Source organism: Callorhinchus milii, unplaced genomic scaffold (assembly GCF_018977255.1).
Source record: "Callorhinchus milii isolate IMCB2004 unplaced genomic scaffold, IMCB_Cmil_1.0 Scaffold31, whole genome shotgun sequence".
NCBI classification, from domain to species: Eukaryota; Metazoa; Chordata; class Chondrichthyes; order Chimaeriformes; family Callorhinchidae; genus Callorhinchus; species Callorhinchus milii.
This window is the reverse complement of record NW_024704772.1, coordinates 1,707,523-1,733,263: the sequence shown is the minus strand read 5'-3', so window position 1 is coordinate 1,733,263 and position 25,741 is coordinate 1,707,523. Positions and strand designations below refer to the sequence as shown.

The window sequence follows — 25,741 nt, the reverse complement described above, 5'->3', positions numbered from 1 at the left end:
GAGAGAGAGAGAGCGCGCGCGCGAGAGAGAGAAACTCCCTTCTCTTTTCCAACAGCGCCCCAGGAGATCTACTAACGTTCCCCCCCTCCCACCCCTCTCCCCCACTCCCACCTGAACAGAGCACAGACCGGACGAGAGAGAGAGAGAGTGTGAGGTTTAACGTCTCAACCGTAAGACGGCGTCTCTGGAAAATCAACCTGGACTCCGATGTGGGGCTTGAACCCACAACCTTTCGACTCGGAGGCAATAGAAGAGAGAGAGAGAGAGAGAGAGAGAGAAACTGCTGCTCACTGAACCAGGCTAGTTCTCCTGTTCTCTCCCCCCCCCCAACTAACCCCCAACCATTTGCTTTAACGCATGTTTGAATGCTTTGGTGCGGCCGCTGCGTTTGCGTCGCTGGAGGCACGAGCGGAACTTTATTTGCGCAATTGCGTTCAAGACGCCAGAAGGAGGGAGTTTGTAAAATAGATCCAGCGCAGCCCGGCAGCGTCGCGTCGCTGGGAGCTCCTGGGTACGAAAAGCTGACGTCGCTCCTTATCTTTCATCGTAGGAAACAACCGTCACGCGCAGTGACTGTGTGTTTTGCGTGGCGAACGCAGCAGCCGCTTTGCAGCCGCCCGTGGCTGATCATAACAATAATAATAATAATAATAATAATCCTTGTGTTTGAGACGTCTCAAAAGCACTTCACAGAACGTATCCGTAGAGTGGGGTGGCTGTGTGTTTTTGTGGACGGAAACGCGACAGCGCACAAATTCCTTCGCCTCGCACTTTCTCTTTCTCTCCCCCTCTCCCACCCGCGCCCCCACCCCCTCCTCCTTTAAATCAGGAAACGCATGACCTCTCTTTATAAAATGGCTCAGACTTGCAACTGGAATTTACAGTTAATGGCTCTCTCTGCCGGCTGGTGGGGGAATGACTCGCGACCAGACGAAGAACAGATTTATTTAATCACAGTATTTTTATTCCTCCCCTTCCATGTTTCCCTGATTTTCCCCTCTCGCCTCCAACCTAAACACTTTTTGCTCCTACTGGGGCCACAGCAGCTAAACCCTCTCTCTTCCTCGTACACCTTCTACTCACCGCTCCTCAACTGTGAAACTTGACACATACGCACGCACACCATTCACACATACACACGCGCACACGCGCGCGCGTGTGTATACGCACACGCGCGCACACCCGCGCCCACAAGAATGTACACTGACACACACTCCATTCCATACGCACACACACACACACACACACAGCAAACCCATTCACATACATTCACGCACACGCACATACACTGACACGCGAACTCCCACAAACGCACAGGCACATCCTCGCGCGCACACAGGCCCGCGCGCCGCACGGACGACTCACGCGATTCGCCCACGAAACACACAGTCACTTCACTTTGCAATACATCCTGAGAAGTGCTTTGAAGACGACTCGAAGCCACCACGATTAGGCGCTACTTTGAGACGTCTGGAAGACGTGATTGGGCAAGGATTATATCAAATGGAAGGATTATTATTATTATTATTTGCCGTTGAAGAAGCTTTGGCGCAGATCTGTGAGCTCACAGCGCCCTCCGGAGACGATCAGACAATTTGCAGTATGTTTTTTTGCTCGGAGTTGTGTTGTGTGCCTGCAAACATCCTCTGTCACTTCCGGGACTATTTTGTGGCAATTTCCTTCCCCCCTTTTCCTCTCCCTCTCTCTGCTTTCGAAAGCTATCTCCCCCCCCCCCCCCCCACCACCACCGCCGCAGGCAGCCCTCAGACACTTCGTTCACCCGAGCGTTTGAAACATCTTGAGGGTGTTTAAGGCATCGCTGAGCCTGATAGTGGGAGGGTGGGGGGGGGAGGGGTGGGAGTGGGGTTGGAGGGGATTGGGGGTAAGGAAGAGGGGCTTTGTATTAAATGAGGGCAAGGTGGAGATAGAGATGGAGACGTGTCAAGCTCCGCCACTGTTAAGTGCTCCCAGTCGCTGTTGATGGGACTTTGCTGTGCATTCACCTTCGAAACACACAGTCACTACACTTTTCTGCAAATGCTGTGCTGCGCTGAGACATTCTCCTGGCGCTGTAAGGGGCGCTGTATCAGATGCAAGGTTTATTACGATTAAACTGCTAAGCGCAGACCCATCCAGGAGACTGTCTGCGTATACGTGTGGACGTGAAATTACTCAGGAAATGATGGTGGAAAATAGTGTCAGTTATAAGTGGTTTGGTTTTGTAAGGTTTGGCTCAGGAAATAGTTTCCTCACTGTCTCTCTCCCCCCACCCCCACCCCCGCCGTCCCCCCCTGACCCCATATCACCTTCCCCCCCCCATTCCTGTCTCCCCTGTGTTTATGTCGTCACGGCAACCAGCATCACCATCATCGGCTGTGTTAGTTTGTGAGACTTGTAAAAATTATTCAGAGATTGTTACACCCCGATCAACTGTGTGTGGGGGTGGGGGGGTGGGGGGGAGAGGGTGGGCGGAGTGTGCCTCGGAGAAGAGGTGGGGAGGGGGGGGGAGAGAGGAGAGAGGGAGAGTGCGGGAGAGAGGGGGGTGGGGGGCAAAGTGTGTGGGGGCTTGGCATCGGAATTTAATCCATTCCTGTCCTGGCGGAGGCCCCCAGCTATGAGTTCCCACAGCAATTCTTCCCTGGTGGAGGAAAGCTCGAAGGTTCTGAACCGCTTGCCCCACTTGTTGAAATCCTGGAAGGACCCTTGGAATATCGTGGGCTTGTTCATGGTCCTCGTGTTCAGCGGCGCCGTGATCTTCCTGGCGCTCCTGGCGCTGTGCTATAGCTGCCTGCCGTGTTTTGACGGCCAGGGGATGAGTTCCAGCCTCACCTGCTGCCCCGCGATGCAGAGAGCGAGGGGAGCGAAGGGAGGGAAGACGAAGAAGAAGGAGGAGCAAGTGGTGAAGCAGAAGCAGATGGAAGAGGGGAAGAAGGAAGAAGGGAAGGTGGAGAAAACGGAGGGGGAGAAGGGAAAAAAGAAGGGGAAGAAGGAGAAAACGAAGGGGAAGAAGGAGAAAACGGAGGGCGAGGAAGAGAAAACGGAGGGGGAGAAGGGAAAAGAGAAGAAGCAAAAGAAGTGAGGAAAGATGGTAGGGGAAAAAAAGGAAGGAAAAAGGGGAAATGGTCACCAAGAAGTCTGAAAATATTAGGAGTTAAGATCGACGTTGAGTTTCAGAATCCCCTCACCCAACCCCTCACTGCCACCCCCACTCCATCGCCCCTTTCCCGTTCCTTAGAATTATTCTCCCAGTTTTATAAAGATACTTTCTGTGACAGAGAGGAAGAAGGAACGTCTGTTTTTCACTGGAGAAAAATTCCTTCCCCTCCTGTGTTGTAGTTATTTTTTTTGGTGTAATTTGGGAGACAGAGAGAGAGAGAGAGGCAGAGCTTTGCGGAGCTGTTTGTGCAGTCGGAGAGGAGAGTGTCCGTCCTCATCATCATCATCATCATCCTCGGGTCTCGAGGAAGGAAATAAAACGGTGAAGGTTACAAATAAAGAAATGTGGGGTTCTGTGGGGTTTGGTAGTTAGAGCCCTCTCCTCGCAGGCGAGTGAGAGGCCCCGGGTTCGATTCCCAGCCGGATCCGGGTCAAACCATAGGCAAGTTTCCTCACACACACACCCGCGCACCCACACACACACGCACACCCACACACACACACCCACACACACCCACACATGTGTGCCTCTGTTTACTCAGCAGTAAGTAGGGACCCGGTTGTTAGTCAACTGGCAAATCGCTTTCTAGGGGTAATAATCCCTCCCCCCCCACTCTGCCCGGCTCGGTGCCAGAAGAGCGCTGCGTGTAATGCAAGTTGTTGTGGTTGTGCTTGTTGTTGTTGTCGTCGTCATGACCCGAAATCAAGGCCTTTAAAGTCACCAACTCACAGACCAGTGGATATCGTTTCTCCCTGTTTTACTTCCCACTCTGCCCCGGGGTTCCCGGGCCGACCCGTAACAAAAGCCCCTGCGGTCAGACTTACAAACAGTTCCCGTTGCAGTGTGCCCCCGGTCGCTGGTGTACTCTCCGGTCAGAAGGTGGTGTAGCTTCAAGTCCCTCAGATCCACGCCAGGGTTTGAGCTCAGGGTCTAAGCAGCGCAGTCCAGGGTGGAGGTTGGGGGAGAATCCTGTATAGTCCTTCTACAAGTGAAGTCCTTTCACCTCAGCGTCCTGCCCGATAACCACCGCTGGCGGACGTTAAAACCCAGGACACCCATCCCGCCGAACACAATTACCGCTGTAAAAATTACCCGAAGGGTCTTGGTGCCGTTTGGCCAGGAGGAGGCATTGTCTCTCCCTTGCGCTGCCCCCGCTCTCTCTCTCTCTCTCTCTCTCTCTCTCTCGCGGTTAGCCCCCGCTACGAGCTGTTGATCCATTCCACCAGGCTGGTCTCTGGGAGTCGGGTTTTCCGGGCAGGCACGCTGCTGAAAGTCACGATTCCCTCGCCATCCGTATCCTCCGGTCTTTCCTCCTCCGTCGACCTGGGCTGGGACCAGAACTTGAAGAGGCTGCGTCTCTTACACGTCCCTCTCTGCAGCTCCAGACTCGTGCTCCGGTGGAAAGTTCTGGCGCGAGGGCTAGGGGTGCGGGTCCGGTCGGTGTCTCCGCCCTCGCCTGACGCTCCGGGGCTGAAGTCACAGCTGTGCTCACTGCAGCTGTCCATGGGCCAAAAGACATCGTCTTCATCCAAGCTGCCCTCGTCACCTGCTAGAAATCGGAGGCAGAAGGATTTGGGTTTAACCCACGGCTGTTTGTGGGGACTCTGCTGTGCGCAGTCGGCTGCCGCATTTCATCCACTAAATATACAGTCAATCGACTTTACAGTATATTCCGTGATGTCTCAATAACCTGATAAGGCACCATATCAAATGCAAGGGTTATTATTATTATTATATTCAGTTAAACCTCACTCCTCGGCTGTGGTCTGTTCAGGGGAACTTTACCCCCTGCAAAGCGCTCAGCCAATCGACTAACAACCGGGTTCCCAATTACTCCTAGGTAAACAGAGGCGCGTGTGTGGAGTAAGGAAACTTGCCTAGTCTTTTGATCTGCCTGGAAATCGAATCAAACTCAAGTCCTCGCGCTTTCGAGGCGAGCGCGGTAACCACTAGGCTTCAGCACTCCTCTATGTAGCGCTATTATGTCATTGAGGCGTTTCAACAAGACAAGGGCATAACTCAAAAGAACATCCACTCCTCAGGGGCTCTGTGTTATTCCCCATTGGACCTACCAGGTTGGATGGTAGAATTCTGGTTGTCTGTACAAAGTTCTGGTTTCATCAAGGTCGCTGTGTCTAAGATGCAAGACAGAAGGGTTCCAGTTGGAGGCTGTCTGTATCTGGCATAGTGTAGGACATCTGTGATCCAACGCACATCCCTCCATATATCATCCAGACGCTGAGAAAGGGAATAATCATAATAATCCTTGAATTTGATTACAGCACCTTATTCTTCAAGACGTCTCAAAGTGCTTCACAGGGTATCCTGTAAAGTGAATTGACCACGAACTTTGTCCCAATTGCGCACAGTAGTGTCCCACAAACAGTCACGGATTGAGCGACCAAATTATTATCATTATTGTATATTTTTTGAAGGGATTATTACCCCTGGAAAAGCGATCCACCAATCGACTAACAACCCGGTTCCACTTACTGCTAGGTAATCAGAAGCGTGTGGCGTAAGGAAACTTGCCTAAGGTTTCGCCTTATCCCGCCCGGGAATCAAACCCAGGTCCTCTCTAACCACTGAGCTATAGGACTCAGAGGGAGTGTAGGATTGCGTGCTAATCTGATACTCATTTGGCACAGTCACACACATAAGAACATAAGAAATACTAGACGAAAAAAAGACCAAGAACCATCTAGTTTGCCTTCCCTTCCACCTTCCTGGCGGTCGCATGCGCATAGGTCCCAAACTACTGTTATTGCCCAAAAGAAAGCGAGCTAATCTGAGTGTGAAAGGGGTTCACCCGCTCGCCATTCACTCACCTGAATGAGATCAGTGACCTGCCCATGCTTCTCCTTGGCTTTCACCAGTTCACAGTTGTCTATGGCTTCTCTCAAAGCTTGCTGAGATAGCAGGGAGTCGAGCTCCAGTAAGATGGAGGCTTGGCAGTACTGGGCGAGAAGATCTTGCTCATAGGTGCAGAAATGAACTGCAAGGATCAAGAGAATCACTTTGTCAAGACTGAGTCGGACAGATTTCTGTCAGGACAGTGGATCAAGGGATACGGGGCAAAGGCGGGTAATTGGATTTGAGGTACAGATCAGCCATAATCTAATAGAATGGCGGAACAGGCTCAAAGGAGCTGAATGGCCTCCTCCTGTTCCTAAGTGGAGTCCTGCAGCTCAGTGGTTAGAGCACAATTGGCTGCCACGTTTCACCCACAAAATACGCAGTCACTCCACTTAAGTGAAGTGATTTGAGACGTCTCTACGACGTGATAAGGCACTGTTATCAAATGCGAGGAATATTATTATTGTTATTATTACTACTACTATGTGTGGGATACTCGGTGTGGTCTAAGCGCGGCGATGGGTTTCCACTGAGCAAGAAACAAAATGGTGTTAGCGCCAATCTATACCCACTGTGCTCGAAGATCTGAAGTGGGAGCGTCAGGAACCCCGAGAGCTGTCCGTCTTGTCCAGGGGCTGAGCACACATCATCTGAGGGCGGCAGCAACAACAGGAAGGAGACTTCCTTCCCAAACTCCAGCAATTGCTGCGTGTACAGACGGAAATCTCTGGCCTGGAGGGAGATACGAGCACAAAGTCCTGTAGTGTAGTGTTTAGACCCTTCGCCTCGCAAGCCAGAGGACCCGGGTTCGATTTCCCCCGGCCGGACAGGACAAGGTGTGTGGTGTAAGGAAACCTGAGGCAAGTTTCCTTACTCCACACACACACACACTCCTCTGTTTACCCGGCAGTAAGTAGGAACACAGTTGTTAGTCGATTGGCGGATCGCTTTTCCGGGGGTAATAATCCCTTAACAAAGACAATAATAATTTGGTGACTCGATCCACGACTGTTTGTGGGGACGCTGCTGTGCTTTCGCTATAAAAATATACAAAAAATATACGTTTTACAGTATATGCTGTGAAGCACTTTGAGACGTCTCAAAGACGTGATAAGTTGTTTTATCAAATGCAAGGATTCTAACTATTAAGTCTCATCGCACCCTGAATAAATAGGCTCTTGGGGACAGGGTATAAGATAGCGATTAGGATAACGTGACCATATTATTATAATATAACAATAATCCTACTTTATTCAATAGATTCATTGATAAACCGTGAGTGAGTGAGTGAGCGTGTGTGTGTGCGTGTGAGGGAGGGAGGGAGGGAGAGAGGGACTGAATACCTGCCATAGAGGGACATCCAGCTGTTTCAGGAGGCTCTTAACACCGGTACAAAGTCCCTTTAAGAACGGACACTGAGGACTCCCTGTGTGCTCGCCTGAGCCTACGGAATCACTTGGTGATGTCTGCCTTTGCAGCCAAACCCACTCCTCCCTGAAACACAGGAACAAACACGCTGTAGGTGTCAGCAAACCTTGTGTTCCGAGCAACGGAAAGAGATGTGGGTTCGTCGATGGCAGCTCTGTGGATCCGTTTCAACTTCTGTGTAAAAAATAGCTTCCTGCTTGTCCTTCGTGCCCTCCGCTCTGCCATCAGCGGCCGCACTTCCAACCACTACTCCCCGAAACTCTTATCACTCCCTCCCGCAATCCCTCCACCTGGCTCCCTCCTTCCCCTCTTTTAGATCACGACCAAAGACCTTCCTCTTGAAACACGCTTAAGGTCACCCCCTTCCTCCCCTCCAGCTCAGTGTCAGGCTCCGCCACTGTTAATCGCTCCGAGATGCTACCCCGCGTGTATTGGCGCTGTGTAAATGCGAGTTGTTGTTGTTGGGTGTAATACCTTGACACATTCTTGTTGTCCCGCAGTTTGGTGTGGCACAAAACGTTGGGTAGTTTTTGAGGCACGAGGACCTTGATCTGATCAACGGAGCTGCAGAGCTTGAGGTACCCAAGGTAGAGGCCTGGAGGCAAGTGTTGACTGCTCCTCCGGTGGTAGGCCAGCTTCTCCTGGAGAACATGGAATCAGACAGTCACCAAGACAGTCAGTAACACAACAAAGGTAACCAATAACCTACAAACAACATTTACACAGCGCTTCTCACGTCACGAGGACGTCCCACGGCCCTGGACAGTCAAGGAATTGCACCCAAGATGGGGCTCGGGATCAGGAGGGGTAGAGGACAGGGAGGTATTATTACCCCAAGAAAGCGATCTGTCAATCGACTAACAACCTGAGTAAGAGGATGTGCCTTACATAAAGCGAGAGGACCTGGGTTGTATTCCTGGTCAGGGCAAAACGTTGGGCAAGTTTCCTTACTCCACACGCCTGTTTACTCAGCAGTAAGTAGGAACCTGGTTGTTAGTCAATTGGCGGATGGCTTTTCCGGGGATAATAATCCCTTCAAAATAATAATAATAATAAATTGGTCACTCAATTCATGACTGTCTGTGGGACGCTGCTGTGCGCAATGTACTTTGGCTGCTGCGTTTCGCCCACAAAATATACAGTTAATTGACTTTACAGTTCTATGAAGCGCTTTGAGACATCTCGGAGACATGATAAGACGCTGTATCAAGGATTATTATTATTACTATTACTACTTACCTTGATGGTTGCAAACAACAGGTCAAGGGCAGTGGATTCCTTGAGGGGAGACACTGATCTCTGGAGCTTGGAAAGGGCAGACCATCTCACATTCTCCAGTGTCTGTGACGGAGGTAATTCCTTCACCGTCAGGATCAACACATTCCCCAGTTTGTCCTTGATCGGCTCAAAGTACACCCTTCCCAGGTCCTGGGTCCCCAACGAGTTCTGCGGTGTGCAAGGGAATCAGTCACACAAACAACAACAACAACTTGCATTTACACAGCAGCCCTCATGCAGGGTAATTACCTGTAGCTGAGCTGTTGCCAACAGCATCTTCTGTCTCGTCTGTAGCACTGAGGAGGAAGAGGAGAGTGCTGAGCTCATTCCCTGCTGTAACTGTTGAATGTCCTTCCACATGCAAGAGAGCTGCGTGCGGGAGAAGTAATAATCATTAATCTGATCACTTCTGGAGGACGTCCCAAAGCACTTCTGTTCCCTGAAACAAGGGAGCACCCGGAATTTGAACCCATAAAATGTACAGTCAATTCACTTCACTATCCTGGGAAGCGCTTTGAGACGTCTCAAAGGTGTGATATGGTGCTATGTCAAAGGCAAGGATTATTATTATTATTATTATTAACTCTATCTGGTTATAGAAGGCCTCTTGATCTGCAGTCAAATGCTCTACCCTTCACATGCAATTAGTAATAATCACCCTCGCATTTGATGTCGCGCCTTATCACGTCGTTAAGACGTCTCAAAGAGCTTCACAGGATTATACTGTGAAGTGAATTGAGTGTGTATTGCGTGGGCGACACACGGCAGCCAATTGCGCACAGCGGCGGCCGTCCCACAAGCAGTCGTGGATTGTTTGAGTGACCAAATTATTATATTTTTTTTCTCTGGGGAGGTATTATTACCCCCGGAAAGCAATTAATTCACCAATCGATGAACAACCAGGTTCCTACTTACTGCTGGGCGAACAGAGGCGTGTGTGTGTGTGTGTGTGTGTGTGAGGAAACGTGCTCTGACCTGACCCGCCTGGGAATCGAACCCGGGTCCTCTCGCTTGCGAGGCGAGCTCTCTGACCACCGAGCTACGTTGGCCTTCGTTGGGGGACCTTCTCTTTACCTTTGTGAACCAGAGAAACTCCTGCATGTCAAAGCTGGAGCAGGAACCGTCAATCTCGACGATCGGCAGCTGCTCTTCATTCGTAAGCAGGATGTTATCCTTCTGGAAGAAAATGGCTGCCAAGTACACACCCCTGCAAATAACCAGAGATAGAGTTAATAATAATCCTTGCATTTGGTACAGTGCCTTGTCACGTCTTTGAGACGTCTCAGAGCGCTTCACAGAATATACTGTAAAGTGGGGTGACTGGGTATATTTTGTGGGCAAAATGTGGCAGCCAATAGTCTAACAACCGCTTAAAACCATTTTAAAATTTTTTTAATTTGAAGTCAAGGGCTTAAAGAGTGGCACTGAGCTATAATAATAACAATAACAATAATAATAATAACAACAATAATAATAACAATAATAATCCTTGCATTTGATTTTGCATCTCATCACGTCGTTGAGACGTCTCTTCACTCCACTATCCTCTCCTCACTCCCTTCCCCTTTCCTTACTTCTCACTCCCCTCTCCTTACTCCTCACTTCCCTCCCCTCTCCTTACTCCTCACTCCACACCCCTCACCTTACTCCTCACTCCACTCCATACCTTCCACCAGTTCAGACCTGCCCCTGTACAGCCCGGCCCGGCCCTGACTAGTTCACACACGCGATTACCGTTGTAGAGTCCTGACAAACTTGCTGGAGCTCTGGAAAAGCGACTTGAGACTCCGAGACACAGAGAGCTTCTTACTGGGCGGGTGAACCTTGGCCGTGTCTGAAAGAGACCCAGTTTACAACACAAACACCGTTAAACCTTTTAAACCTTTTACCCCAAGACCACAACGACGACAACAACTTACTCCCCTCGCTCAGGGTAACCCCGCTCCCCAGAGCGCTTGACAGTGGCGGAGCACGACGAGGAAGCTAGGGAAGGAAGGAATAATGCGGAGGGATAGAGGGAGAGAGAGTGTTCCTCTTCGGTCACCCTCCTTACCCCACCCTCCCTGCCCTCCCAACCGCCAGCTCGGGTCTCAATTCCCTGACTGTCCAGGGCTTTGGAACGTCCTCCAGATGTGAAAGGCGCCGCATAAATGGAATATTTGTTGTTGTCGTTGTTGTTTCCTTTCCCTCCGGGGCTCACCGTGGAAGAAGCTACGATAGCCGGGATCCCAGACTTGTTGCAGGACTTGCTGGACGGCTTGGCTTTGCTCCTTTGGTCTCAGGTTCACAACAGAACACTCCTTCCAGCCTGTGGAGATCAGAGTACAGGCAATGAAACCTCTCCGTGTGTTCAGACACTCCTACTCGTTGTGGCGTCCCGTAGGGCAGTGGTTAGAGCACTCGCCTCGCAAGCGAGAGGACCCGGGTTCAATTCCCGGGCGGGTGGGCGGGCAGGGCGAAACCTTAGACAAGTTTCTTTATTCCAAACACACGCACACACGCGCCTCTGTTTACGCAGCAGTAAGTAGGAACCCGATTGTTAATCGATTGGTGGATCGCTTTCCGGTGGTAATGATCGCTCCCCAAAAATGTGGTCACTCAATCCACGACTGTTTGTCTTGAGGTCCTGAGATGGGCCTCGAAGGAGGCAAGGGAGGCGGGTGAGGTAGACGAGATGGAGTTCCAGAGGGTGGGGTCAGAAAGGCTGAAGGCTCGACCGCTGATGGTGGAGTGGGCAGAGTAGGCAGAGTGGGGGACATGGAGCAGGCCAATGCCTACTGAGTAGAGGGAACGGACAGCTTGGCATTGCGTTATGCGTGACACGGGTAGGGAGGGGGGAATGAAAGTGCATCTTGCTTGCTCCTCGGGGTTGAAATGATTTGAGGTCACTGTGGAAAGACAAGGTCACTTACTGGAGGGAGCGGCACATGGAGGCATTGTAACCTGGGGCCGTCCCCAGCCCTTTATGTTGTTCGCTGAGACCCGGACATAATAGAGTGTTCCCTGGAGACAGGAAAGGAGGTATTAAACAGAGCAAAATCACCCCCCACACAGCGAGAGGCATCCAGCCACAACAATCATATAACATTATCATTATACCTGGACTGACTTGGGGAGATGATTCCACCTGGGTCGAGATTTACTCTCTATGTAATAATAATAATAATTCTTGCATTTGTTATCGCACCTTATCATGTCGTTGAGACATCTCAAAGCGCTTCAAATTGGCTTCTGCATTTCTCCTGCAAAATTACACAGTCACTGCACTTTGCAGGGAGTGAGCGAACAGGGCTAAATATAAAGGCAGGTCGAATAAAGCAAAGGGCAAGTGAAGAGACTTCTACTGCTTACTGTAGTGAGGTCTCCAATTGTGCAGTGCAAGGCTTCTGGGTCCTCAACGATAGTATCTCCTTGGATGGGGTTGAAGGTTTCCGAGTGACTCCATTCCACTGAAAGAGACCAGCACGCAGGCATGATAAACAATAAAAAATAATAATTATGTGGTCACTCACTCCGCGGCTGTTCGTGGGGACGCTGCTGTGTGCAATTGGCTGCCGAGTTTCGCCCACAAAACACACAGTCAATTCACTTTACAGCGTAGCCTTTACAGTGAATTCTCGATGTCGTGATAAGGCGCTGTATCAAATGCAAGGATTATTATTAGTAGTAGTAGTATTATTATGCGCAGGTTGGCGAGAACCAAGGCTTGGGGTGGGGGGGAACCAGAGTATTAGTTTGGGGGATAAGTGTTGGGAGTCGAACCATGGCTTGCCATTGAGTAGCGCTGTCTGGTAAGCTTTCCCTCTGCTTGTCCAGCTGTGACCACTCCAGCTGTTAAGGGCTTTGGCTGAGCAGGAGCTGAGTGGGAAGAGTAAAAGGTTCCTGTTACCTCTGTATCTGGTGACTATCAGCGAGTTGTTCTTTGGCGGCTCCTGGAACGTCACGCTCAGGGAGTTGGTGTCACTGACTAACAGGCACACGTTGGCTGGAGGCTCAGGAACTCCTAGAGGGCAGATCACACGATCACAAGAGAGTGAGGTTTGAATCGAGACGAACGTTCGGCCATCTATGATTTCATCCCTCCAGAGTTAGGTGTAAGATATTTTAATTGTACGGAGTCCTGCAGCGTACAATAACAACAACGTGCATTTATATATAGCGTCCCTCACGCGGGCTAGTGTCCCGAAGTGCTTATGTAGTGGTTAGAGCACTTGGCTGACAAGCAAGAGGACCCTGGTTCGATTCCCGGGTGGGACAGGGCGAAACCTTTGGCAAGTTTCCTTACTCCACCGCAGCAGTAAATAGGAACCCGGTTTGTTAGTCGATTGGCGGATCGCTTTTCCGGGAGTAACAATCCCTCTCCCCACGCACAGAAAAAAATGCGGTCACTCAATCCACGACTGGGATGTTGCCTTCAGCAAATTGGCTGCCGCGTTTCAATCGATTACTACTTAGCAGTATATCCTGTGCAGCGCTTTGAGACGTCTCGAGGGTGCGATCGGGCGCCAGAGCAAACGGAAGGATTATTATTATTATTATTACTACCATCTGTTGATGGCAGACTGTACTACCCAATAGGTCACGAGGGGGAGCTCTGCTACAGTTGTGAGAAGGTTCGTCTGGTTGGCTGGATGATTAATGGTGACGTGAGACCCAGAGGTACATCTTGAGACTTTCAGAGCCTTGGGCCGTCCTCCTCGACAAACCCGGGTCCTCTCGCCTGCGAGGCAACTGCTCTAACCACTACCCTACAGATACTTCACAGCTGTACATCCTCTCTCGCTCGACGACGACAACAAAAATAACACAGTTACTTACGAGCGTTTTCAAAGACCGATCGCATCTGCCTCCACAGCCTGTGCCGTAACCTCCAGGCGTGACGTTCCCGTCGGTTTCTCTGCCAGTCGGGATCAGGAGGCCCTCCCGAGTGTTCGGATAGCTCTCTGACCTTGTTTTCCGCCGTCAACACCAGAGCGGCGAGTCGCGAGACCCACTGACACTCGTCCAGAGCTGAGCGAGGAGAGGAAGAGGGCGTCAATCCTAGTGTCCTATATCAGGGCTATGGGGAAAGAGCGGGTGGGGTGGGGGGGGGAGTGGGACTAGTTGGTAGCTCTTCCAAAGAGTCAGCACAGGCACGATGGGCCGAATGGCCGCCTTCTGTGCTGTAATATTCTTTGATTCGATTCAGTGCCCGTGACTCCGAAACATCTCGAAGTGCCTCGCAGGGAAATAATAACCGTCATAATAATCTTTGCGTTTAATACAGCGCCTTTTCACATCATTGAGGCGTCTCAAAGCCCTTCACAGGATACACTGTATAGTAGAGTGACTGTGCTTTTTATGGGCCATAAGTGGCAACCAATCGCGCACAACAGCGTCCTACAAACAACTGTGGATTGAGTGACCAAATTATTATTATTATTACTTATTTATGAAGGCATTATTACCCCCTAGAAATCAACCAGGTTCCTACTTATCCTTAGGTAAACAGAGGTGTGTGTGTGTGTGTGGAGTAAAGAAACTTGTCTAAGGTTCTGTCCCGACCTGCCTGGGAATCGAACCCAGGTCCTCTCACTTGCGATGCGAATGCTCTCACCATTAGGCGTGTGATACTCACAGAAGTGATTGAACTTGGCTCCAGCTTTCATTAGGAGTCTTGCCATCGGCACGTTGTTGGTCAGGAGAGCGATGTCCAAAGGCACCAAACCCTCGGTGCTAACACCGTTCAGCCCATCCCTCGTTGTGTCTCCACCCAGGAGCCTCTGAACTGCATCAATGTCTCCGTTCTCCACAGCGTCGAAGACCGAATTATAGTGTACACTCTGTAAGTAATAATTATAATAATTATAATAACAATAATAATCCTTGCATTCGATACAGCGCCTCGGTTTAACATCACATTCGACAATGTAACACTGAATTGGAGCATCAGCTTAGACCAGTGATTCCAAGTCCTGACGTGTTGGAGGCTTGAACCCACAACCTTCTGACTCAGAGGTGAGAGAGAGAGCGAGAGAGAGAGAGAGCGCTCCCCACTGCACCACAGGCTGAAAAGTTTCGACAAAAGCACGTAGACCCCAGAGACGCTAGAGCCTGAAATGAGCACCAATTACAGTTTATGTCTGGGCGTGATTTGCTTTGCCCGACCCCAATTAGGTTGTGGGTTCAAGCCGACCCTCAAGATAGCACTGCTGACGCTCCAGAGGTGTCCGAGGTGTTGTTAAACCTCCTGAAATGAAAACTCACCAGTGACGAGGCTTTCCTGTTCCTATCCTTGTCCGTCTTTTTGATCAGCCCGGTCTCATCTGAGGTCGAGTTTCCCTTTAACCTGAACGACAGATTACGATACAGTCTCTTGACGTGGTTAGGGGACATCGGGCCTAAAGATCTTCTCCTCTGGAGGGGCTCGCGGACTGGCTGTTTCATATCACTCATCTTGTGCCTGCAAAGAAAAAAAATCATACAGTGCTTTATTAATAATAGTAGTAACAATAATCCTTGCATTCGATATAGCACCTCATCACGTCATCGAGACAGCTCAAAGTGCTTCATGGGTACACCGTGAAGAGATAGTGACTGTGTATTTTGTGGGCGAAACCTGGCAGCCGATTGTGCACAGCAGTGTTCCGCAAACAGTTGTGGATTAAGTGACCAAATTGTCATAAATTTTTTTTTTTGAAGGGTTTATTATCCCCGGAAAGTGATCTGCCAATTGACTAACAACCGGGTTACACATTGCTGCTCGGTAAACAGAGGCGTGTGGAGTAAGAAAACTTTCTTAAGGGTTTGCCCTTAGGACACCGAGAGAGAGAGAGAGAAACTCCCTCCCTTCTCTTTTCTCGGAACAGTGTTGCGGGAGATCTTTAACGTCCACCCGAACAGGGCATAAAAGGTGGAGCTCGATTTAACATCACATCTAAAGGATGTCACCTCTGACAACGAGACACTCTCCCAGAGCTGCAATGGAGCATCAGCCTAAACCACACGAGTCTACAACAAAAACAGAAGTCGCTGGGAACACTCAGCAGGTCAGGCAGCATCTATGGAGAAAAGAAAGTGAGTCAAAGTTTCGGGTCCATGACCCTTCATGGACTGGGGCGTTTGGGAGGGAGAGGCTTTTAAGGGCTAACAGAGAGAGGGGGGAGGCAGGACAAGGAAGACAAAGGAAAGAATGGGGTCGAGGACAGGTGGATGATGGGTTAAAGAGGTATTGATGAGGCAAAACAAAGTGGGGAGGTGGGGGGATTGCAACAAAACCCCCAGAACAGAGAGAGAAAAGGTGTGTCCGGCACCCGGGTGATGTGGCAATGGTCACAGGGGAGTGGGGAAGGTGAGCTGTGAGTCTATGGTGCTGGTCAATGGTTCACTGGTTCATTCTGCAAAGGAAACAGGCAATAAACGGGTAAGAGGAGGCCGGACATAAACAATAAGTATTATATTCAAAACCACTTTCAACATGAGTCACGGTGTGCCTCCGCGCTTATTAAAGTGCAAGGGAATATTCTCACAGTCAGATTGTGGTTGCAGCTCTCTATAAAGAGTGACTTCAGTCGCACGCACATTAATTGAACCTGCCGTACACAACACACGGCCTCTTTCAAGGCCCACGGACCTCCACACCTAGAATAGACTCAAAGCACAGACTTTAACCAGAATTACATTTTTGGAGTCTGTTTGCGTCTCAAAGGTCTTCGCAGATCATTATACTCAAGCGAAGCAACTGTGTGTTTATAGGGCTAGCTTGAAGTCCAGTTTATCTGTTCAGGTGGACGATAAAGATCCCGCACACTATTGGAAAAGACAAAGGCATTTCTCTCTCCTGGTGTCTAGCCAACAATCTCCGAGATAGATTGCCGACAAGCTCCACTTAACTAATCTGTTGCTCACTCGATTTGCTCCCAAACCATTCTACTTTGCTATTTCTCTCTCTCCCTCTCTCTCTCTCTGCATTCCAAAACCTCCTTAAAAATCATCCACAAGAACAAGTTGCATTTCTACAGCACCTTTCACGCAGGATAGCGTCTCGAAAAGAGAAGGAAGTTTCTCTCTCCCGACGCGCTGGACAACCAGATAAAACTGGTCACTTACTCCACGGCTGTTTGTGGGACACTGCTGTCCGCGACTAGCTCTTGTGTTTTGCTCACAAAGTACACAGTCACTCCACTCTACAGTATATCCAGTGAGACGGCTTGAGACGTCTCAATGACGTGATAAGGCGCTATATCAAATGCAAGGATTATTATAATTGCAAACCCGCAGCCTTTCGAACCCACAACCTTTTGACCCAAAGCAAGTGAGACAACAGGAAATAGTTGACATGAAGCCATTCGGCCCGTCGTGTCTGTGCCGGGCTCTTTGCCAACTTGTCCTCTCCAAATAATTATCTACTTCTCTCTTGAAAGTTGTTATGTAATCGGCTTCCACCGCCCTTTCAGGTGAGCTCCGTCAGAAACCAGTGTGTGAATGTCAATGAAGACGTTTGCAAGAATTGACATCACAAACACAGACCTTTACAGCTGTGACCACAGGTAAACCGACAGACACTGCGTGTTTGTGTGTGTGTATGTGTGTATGTGCGCGGAGAATTGCTGCAAGTTGAAATCAACCCAAACCAAACTCCCCCAGCTCATAGACGCACGTAGGCACTTCTTGAAAGTCTGCAACGCTGGGTTTTGGTGCAGTTGTGACATGATCAGAGGCTTTGTCTGTCTGTGCCTGAGCGAGACATACATTTCACAAGATGTCTTACTCGCCCACCCACCAAGCCGCCACTGTTTGTGGGACACTGCGCAATTACCTGCCGTGTTTGGCCCACCAGACATACAGTCAATTCACTTTACAGTATACTCGTGAAGCGCTTTGAGACGTCTCAACGACGTGAGTAGGCGCTGTATCAAATGCAAGGAGTAGTCCGATTATTGTTGTAGAAACAGGAACTTGCATCTTCCTGCAATGGTAACAGGGGGAAAAAAACAGGTCTCAGCCTGGATCAGACCTCTGAGTCAAAGGGTTGTGTGATCAGCGGGCTCCAGCCCGCTCCGTGGCCCCCTCCCTACCTGCCCCACTATCGGCAGTCGGGCCTTCAGCTTCTCTGCCCCACCCTTTGGAACTCCATCCCACAGTCTCTTCGCCTCGCCCCCGCCATTGCCTCTTTCAAGGCCCACGTCAAGATCCTCCTCTTCGACGGCGCCTTTGACCACCCTCCTATCCCTACCTTCCCTGCCCTCTACCCCTCCTGATCCCAACCCCCAGCTCGGGTGCAGATCCCTGACTGTCCAGCGCCTTGGGACATCCTCCCGACGTGAAAGGCACTGTACAAATGTAATGTTGTTGTTGTTGTTGTTGCTGATACTCCAAAGCCCAAGTGCTGTAGAATTTGACACATTTGCATTTGACACAGCGCCTTATCATGACTTCGAGATGACTCAAAGCCCTTCACAGAATATACTGTAAAGTGAATTGACTGTATACGTTGTGGGAGAAACATGAAGACATTTTCTGCACAGAAAAGAGGCTATTCAAGTCTTTGTGTCTGTCACACCACATGCTATTTTNCTGAATAATTTCTAAAAAATTGATGCCTTTTCCCTGCTCACTCCCCCCTACACACACACGCGCACACACACACACACACATATTGCTTTTAATGTTTCGCTGCTTATTCATTCCCCTTCAAAAGAGACTCACAAATTTCAAAGACTACGTGAGTTACTGGGGAACGTACAGATGTCTCCCAAGTTGCGACACTGAAACACTGTGACTTATTAATAATAATAATCCTTGATATGGCGCTTATCACTTCTTTGAGAATTTCAGAGCGCTTCCCAGAACATACTTTAAAGTGAATTGGCTGTATATTTTGTGGGCGAGACGCAGCAGCCAATTGCACACAGCAGTGTCCCACAAACAGTCGTGGACTGAGTGACCAACTTTGGGCGATTGTTGGACAGGACACCGATAGCGTAAAAGTCCCTTGTCTTTTCGAGACACTATCATGCGTGAAAAGCACTGTAGAAATGCAGCGTATTCTTGTTGATGTTTTTTAGGAGGCTTTTGAAAGCAGAGAGACACACACAGAGAGAGAGAGAATGCTTTTTGAGCAAAATTAAGCGACCAAATTATTATTATTTTTCAGAGGCTTATACCCCCTGGAAAGTGATCCGCCAATAGACTAACAACCTGGGTTCTTACTTACTGTTGGTAAAGAAAGGTGTGTGGAGAAGGTTTTGCCCTGCCCAGGAATTGAACCCGGGTCATCTCGCTTGCGAGACGAGCGCAGTAACCACTAAGCTAAAGAATTTCACAATTTGAACAACCGTTACAAAACTCTCTCTCTCTCTCTCTTTGAAGCTCCACAACACACGGATCTTGAGGGAACAGTTTGGCCCGCAGTCGCAGCCTCTGAGCTCAGTGACTAACCTGCATTATTAAACAGTTTCAACATACCAGAAGGAAACAGAAGGGAAATATAAAGGGAAAGAAGGCACCTACCAGCGATTTGTGGCATTCAGGCGAGTGGTTTGAGCTGCAAGTGATGAAGTGCTGAGCTCCCCCAACTACATCACAGTTTCCTGCCCACTAGTCGAGCAGGAAGCCAGCAAGATTTGCACTTGTTTTGTTTTGAAAGGAAATTCATTTGCCGAGAGAAAAACAACTTCTCTCACTCGCACGAGACTTTCGCCTGAGTTTACCATCCCTACACCTCGCTTCCTTATCACGTCGGAAGGATGTCTCAAAGGGCTTCATGGGATTCTGTGAAACGGAGAGGTTGTAGGTAAACGCAGCAGCATATAATTGTGCAGAGCAACGTCCCACAAACAGCCATGAAATTAATCACCAATTTTATTTGGGAGTTTGTTGGCCAGGGCATAGGAGAGAGAAACTCCCTTCTCTTGTTGAATTGTGTGGAATCCTGTAGCTTAGTGGTTAGAGCACTCGCTTTGCAAGTGAGAGACCTGAGTTCAATTCCAGGCAGAGGGCGAAACCTTGGGCAAGTTTCCTTACTCCACACAGAGCCTAATAATAATCCCTCCAAAAACCAAAAACAATAATTAAATTGGTCATTTTCAATCTACGACTGTTTGTGGGACATTGCTGTGCGCAATTGGCTGCCGCGTTCGCCCACAAATATACAGTCAATTCACTTTGGGACGTCCTCCAGACGTGAAAAGCGCTATATCAAATGCAAGGATTATTATTATTATTATTAATTGCGCTACGGGATATCTTTAACATCCACCAGAAGAGGCACAAATGGGACCTTGGTTTGATGTCTCACCCGAAGGACGGCACCTCCGACAATGCAAACCCGTAACGCCCCTCCACACACACTGAAGTATCAGCTGATTCCTTTGGTCATCGGGTTTAATAATAATAATCCTTGCATTTTGACATAGCGCCTTATCACGTTGCGGATCAGAGTTTCAGCTGCGTTGAGTGTGAGGTACGTTTGGAGGCGGGCAATGTGGCGTCTCAGAATGCTTCACAGAATATACTGTAAAATATTACAAACAGTTGTGGATCGATGTGCGCAATTATTATTTTTTTTTAAAGGGACTGTTACCCCCAGAAAACCGCTCCAGCATTTGCCTAACAACTGGGCTCCTCCTGACTGCGAGGTAAACAGACAGAGGCGTGTGAGTGGAGTAAGGAAACTTGCCTAAGGTTCTGCCCTGCCCGGGAATCGAACCCAGGTCCTCTCGCTCGTGCCTGGGGCGAGTGCTCTAACCGCCCAGCTACGGGGACTCCACGACTGTCATCTTACAAGCCCTTCTCCGTTTGAGATACGAGGCTCAGTAGCTCGGGCGGGTATGGTTTCATGTCCAATGCTCAGGTGGTACGTGTGACCTAGTTAGGTGTACCGTAGCCTCTCGGTGGTGCTGTGTCTCTCTCTCTCTCGCTCTGTAAGAGGTGAAACCACACACTAGGATTTAAGAGAGAGTTCACACGCCCCCCCGCCGCGGCCCCCCCCCCGCCGCGGACCCCCCACGCCGCGCCCCCCACCCCGCACACTGAGTAACGAGAGATCGAGCGACTGCGTTAAGAACGAAAAGGGTCTCCGCTCCGAAGCAGTCGGACTCGCGCCGAACGTTCGGGTCGGGCGGGAGTGAACCGTTTTCCCGGAGCGCGGGGGCCGGGCACATTGGCCAGAGCGGACCCCTCCTCGCCAGGCGGGGGGGCTTCGTGCCGCCGGGGGGGGGGCTGGCAGCCGGCCACCAAGACCTGCAGTCGCTCCGCTTGGCAGTACACCCCGTGAAGCGCTGCGAGACGACCGCGACGGCGGCGACGGTGACGACAGCGACGACAACGATCGGGCGCCGCGTCAATCGCCGATGGTCATTGGTATCATTTGGAGTCCAACCCAATCTATGGCCAACTTGCTGCGGGCTGCAATTTGATTGGTCCGCGGCGGGGGGGGGCGTGGTGGTGGGGAAGCGAGCGCTGTGATTGGCCTGTGAGGGTTGAGGCGCTGATTGGTCGCTGGATGGGGGTGTGGCGGGAGGAGCGAGGGCTGTGATTGGCCTGTGAGGGCTGAGGCTCTGATTGGTCGTTAGAAGGGGGTGTGGCGGGAGGAGCGAGGGCTGTGATTGGCCTGTGCGGGTTGAGGCTCTGATTGGTCGTTAGATGGGGGTGTGGCGGGAGGAGGAGCGAGGGCTGTGATTGGCCTGTGCGGGTGCGAGCTCTGATTGGTCCACGTAGGCGGCGGGAGGGCGGGGCGGAGTGAGGAGCGCGAGAGGCGCCGTCGACGGTTGGTCCGGGTTTGAGCCTCGCGCGGTTCGGGCGCTTCGTGCACCGGAGACCCGCCTCGAGCCCCTCCTCTCCCCCCCCCAACCCCGGGCCTCGAGCCCCTCCCCCCCCAACCCCGGGCCTCGAGCCTCGTGTGGCTTAAGACCAAGGTAACGCGGTTGGCGGCCCGCGGGCCGCACCCGGCCCCCCCCGACCTCCGCCTCATCCGGCCGCCCCGCCCCTCCCCTCCCCACCGCGAACCGTACATGTTCACGTGATGCTCCCGCGAGGGAACTGCAGCATTGATGCCTCTGCGGCTCGCAGACGCTTCTCAGATAAGATAGGGCCATCCAGCCCCGGGCGGCCAAAAGGTTGGATGCTCCCCCCTCCCCCCACCCCTCCCCCACCGACACCCCCCCACCACCGGGTTTAGGACCATTCCAACTAAACGTAATAATATTTTGTTCTTTTTTTAATTCCAAAAACCAGGACAAGGAAACCCCGCCCGGGGATGGAAGACTCGGGCGTCGTCAGCGGCAACGTGGTTTGCGAGCGGCTTCACTCCCGCCACGATGGCCGCTGGGTGTTGAGGCTCGGAGAGGACGCGGGACCCGGCCAGACCGGGGCGGGGCAGCAGCGGCGCAGCTCTGTGTCGCCTGCGTGATCGAGATACTGGAGCAGACGGCTGTCTCGGTGAGAGTCCCCTCCCCCCCCTCACCCCCAAAAAAAGGAATTGGTTTATGGTGATTGTCACGCACCCCCCGATGAACCGCATTCCCTTTCTAATCGCCCTCTGTCGGAACTAAGATGCTAGATACCCCGTAGTTCAATGCGTCTCTTGCAGGCGTCGAGGTCTCGCAGGAAGTCTGGAAGATTAGCCCAAATTCCACAGCGTTCGGGAGGAAATTGGTTTTCCGATAAAACGGTTACTCATGTCTACAATGCCGATGTCACGGTTCCTTTCTGCAACTCCGGCTCCGACGGGTTGCTAAATCAGTGCCAAATTACTGGCGGTTTGGGGTTGTGAGCTCTCGCTCCCCTCCAGGAGTTAAGGCTGACACTGGCCTTGACTGACTGAGCCTCCCAAGTGTTTCATCCCATTTTGTCTTACTCTCTCTTCCACCTTTATTTTTTAGGTTGTTCGTAAGAAGCACGCACTGTCTTGTTTCTGTGATGTGCTGACGCGGTTTCCCAGTGCAGTGTTGGAGCTGCTGGCGATAGATACCCGCGTGTGTACCCACTTTATAGTCACTCTGCTGGGTAAGTCTTTGGAATAATAATAATAATAATAATAATAATCCTTGCATAAACACAGAAGTCGCTGGGAACACGCAGCAGGTCAGGCAGCATCCACGGAAAGAGGAAAATAAAATCCTTGCATTTGATATAGTGCCTTAACACCTACGTCATTGAGACGTCTCGAAGGGTTTCACAAGATATATTGTAAAGTGTAGTTTCTGGGCACGCGGCAGCCAATTGCCCACAGAAATGTCCCACAAACAGTCGTGGATTGAGTGACCAATTTTTTTAAGGGAGTGGGATTACTACCCCGGAAGGTGGTCTACCAATCGACTACCAACCAGGTTCCTACTTACTGCTAGGGAAACAGGTGTGTGGAGTAAGGAAACTTGCCTCAGTGTGTGTGAGTGTGTATATATAAGGTCTCGCACTGCCCGGGAATCAAACACAGGTCCTCTCACTTGCGAGGTGAGCGCATTAACCATTCCGCTACGGTACTTCAGAATTTGGTTTAACTACACCAAAATAAATTTTCTTATAAGGCTTTTCAGAGCAAAGTAATTATATATCCTGGCTCTTCAGATAAATCCTTTCGGGTGACCCATAACCTGAAATTGGATTAAGTCTAATCTTTCAACGGTACTGATTTATTGAGAAATAGAAACGAGACGAATAAAATAAATGTACGTCTGTGGTTCCTTGTTAGAAAGATCTGTGACGTGCACAGTATAGCACAGTGTTGCTGTTTGCCTGACATGCTCTAATTGTCACAGTTGTGCAGAGTATTACTTGACCTTTAAAGAGCTCTCTCTGCCTCTGCGTTAATTGCAGGTACGCTACAAAGTGTTGAAGATCACATCACGTTAGACCTGGTGATTGAAGGTTAGATTGATTCCTTCATTATGTGACTCACACAATGTGGCACTGTTGTACCAAGTGCCTTGAACCTCAACGCTACAAACATTATTCAGCAATTGATCCACGAAAGCAGCTTCTACAGCTTTGTGTGTCAAGACACGAACATACATGAAAGGCCTCTTTTATAAGTGCAAGTTGCTGTGTGTAAAAATTATACAAAGAAACCTAAATTGAGGTCTCAAGTGATTTTTTGGGGGTCAGCCGGAAACCCATCCTGGTGCTTAAGAGTCAAAACAAAACTGAGAATTCCATGCATCCCACCGGAAATTCCAGAGATAGACCACTGATTCATTAATTTTGAATATTGATTATTTAACTGTTCGTTATCTCAGTCCTGCCTTATTATTTATGCATACCCTCTTGCAGCCTTTATAAAGTACTACAACAACAACTTGCATTTACGCAGCACCCCTCATGCAGGGTAGGGTCCCAGAGCCCTTGACAGCTTTGGAGCAAGATGCCGAGCTGGGGTGGGGGGAGGTTAGGTGACCGTAAGCACGGTTGAAGAGGAAGATCTTCAGGCACGCCCTAAGGATGTGAAAGGAAGGGGTAAGGCGGAGGGATTGAGGAAGTGTGTTCCAGAGATTCGGGGCGTAGTGGCTGAAAGCGCATTCACCTATGGTGGAACGGAGGGCACGAGGGACATGCAGGAGGCCGGAGCTAGTTGAGCGGAGGCAGCGTGTCGTGGGTTGGGGAGAGAGGTGCCAGGGCATGAAGTGCTTGACGTTTTACAAAAAGCAGCAGACTTGAGCAATAAGTTTCCAGGGGATAATGGAACAAATGTCTGACTCAAAACACGATAAACCCGCAGTAGTGTGACATTTATTTCAGGGTTACAGGGAAGTAATATGTCTTACATTTGAGATCACTCCTGATTGTTAAACATAATTTGTTTTCCATCTTTATAATGGCATTTTTCATTTAAAACAAAAAGCGAAAGATTGGTTACTTTTAGGATAGGCTAAAATTCTGTGACGTATTGATTTGATTTAAGTGTTTTATAACTGATATTAAATAGATAAGTACCTTCTAGAACGATTAGAAGGCTGCGATCTGATTGAGTTTGCAAATCAGTCATAGGAGAAGGGAAAGCACAGTGGAGTACTGTTAGCAGTGTAGATTTTTGATAAAAGTGATACCTAGTTGACGCAAAACTACTTGTGGAACAAACCACATCCTAATAACTGAGTAAAAACATTTCTTCGCTAAGATTTTGTTTTACTTTCATAATAACCTGGTGTTGATGCCCACTTGTTGCAGATTCACCAATATAATAATACTTATTTTGATATAGTGTCTTTCATGTTGGGGTAGGCCATTCAGCCCCTTGAGCCTGTTCTGCCATTCTATTAAATCATGGCTGAGCTGTACATCGACTCCAAATACCCTCCTATGACCCATATCCCGTTGCACTGTTCAGGATCCGCTGCAAATTGGAGTCACTGTGTATTTTGTAGACGACTATTTTTGAAGGCGACTATATTTTCATAGCGCTATATATTACCATATTCAAGGATTATGTTATTATTAAAGTATACCTGTAGTTCGCTCATGGGTTGCTCCCACCAATTGGTGCCTCTAAGAGTGAAACGAAACATGAATCTTTTATTTGTGTGGCTCATTTACAGCTTCAGTCAATGCTCCAGCAGTCTATGCATTTGTCTTCCTTTTCAGTCCTCGTCAGCCTTGTGGTGGAGTTGAAGTCGGAACAGTTTGTGTGCTGTGTGTTCGAGGAATGCCAGAACCAGGTTAGCAGATGGCTAGGATCTCTAGTTTTTTAGTGACGCTATTAATTGGAAGAAGTATCAGGCAATATACATATTGCTCAATGTCATTGCCTCCTTGTGGAAGGTCACATTTCCGTTTTAATAATCCGTCCCATCCTTCGAATGAGACATTAAACCGAGGTCCCGTCTCTGTCTGTTCAGGTGGACGGATGTTAAAATCTGCAGTGGCGCTATTGGAAAAGAAAAAGGAGATTCCCTCTCTCTCTCTCTCTCCCTCCTGGTGTTCTGGCCAACAATCTCCCAGATAAAATTGGTCACTCACTGCATGCATGTTTGTGGGACACTACTGTGTGCAACTGGTTGCCGCATCTTGCCAACAAACACCATTATCTGTTACGACAAAGAAGTTATT

At 49.8% G+C, this 25,741-nt stretch overlaps 2 protein-coding genes across 2 annotated transcripts in view; one reads left to right on the top strand and one right to left on the bottom strand.

Annotated features, from left to right (window-relative positions):
- Positions 1 to 3,897: 3,897 nt before the first annotated feature.
- Positions 3,898 to 15,159, bottom strand: LOC103189246 (ankyrin repeat and fibronectin type-III domain-containing protein 1-like). The gene is made up of 17 exons (XM_007909580.2): positions 14,966 to 15,159; positions 14,337 to 14,541; positions 13,538 to 13,729; positions 12,609 to 12,722; positions 12,071 to 12,168; positions 11,632 to 11,722; positions 10,920 to 11,027; positions 10,454 to 10,553; positions 9,794 to 9,926; positions 8,969 to 9,088; positions 8,681 to 8,887; positions 7,916 to 8,082; positions 7,357 to 7,507; positions 6,586 to 6,745; positions 5,986 to 6,152; positions 5,230 to 5,395; positions 3,898 to 4,706 (listed from the first exon to the last, which is right to left on the bottom strand). Exons 1-17 carry the CDS (start codon positions 15,152 to 15,154, stop codon positions 4,357 to 4,359), a joined length of 2,718 nt encoding a protein of 905 aa, XP_007907771.2. The 5' UTR covers positions 15,155 to 15,159; the 3' UTR covers positions 3,898 to 4,356.
- Positions 15,160 to 20,537: 5,378 nt separating this feature from the next.
- The window catches only part of LOC103189247 (meiosis inhibitor protein 1), a 31,065-nt gene continuing 25,861 nt past the window's right edge, over positions 20,538 to 25,741 (top strand). Inside the window, exons 1-6 of the mRNA XM_042344930.1 lie at positions 20,538 to 20,555; positions 20,789 to 21,061; positions 21,935 to 22,138; positions 22,582 to 22,705; positions 23,516 to 23,566; positions 25,277 to 25,350. Of these exons, the coding sequence (XP_042200864.1) occupies positions 20,538 to 20,555; positions 20,789 to 21,061; positions 21,935 to 22,138; positions 22,582 to 22,705; positions 23,516 to 23,566; positions 25,277 to 25,350 (744 nt within the window). The remainder of the gene's footprint in view (positions 20,556 to 20,788; positions 21,062 to 21,934; positions 22,139 to 22,581; positions 22,706 to 23,515; positions 23,567 to 25,276; positions 25,351 to 25,741) is intronic.

Bases quoted from the DNA above. Each gene is read 5' to 3' on its own strand.
- LOC103189246 (XM_007909580.2), bottom strand. From the start codon at position 15,154: ATGAGTGATATGAAACAGCCAGTCCGCGAGCCCCTCCAGAGGAGAAGA. The intron at 14,542-14,965 runs GTGAGTTTTCAT...TATTACTTACAG, and splicing joins ACAGGAAAGCCTCGTCACTG to AGTGTACACTATAATTCGGT. The intron at 6,746-7,356 runs GTATTCAGTCCC...ATCTCCCTCCAG, and splicing joins TGGATGTCCCTCTATGGCAG to GCCAGAGATTTCCGTCTGTA.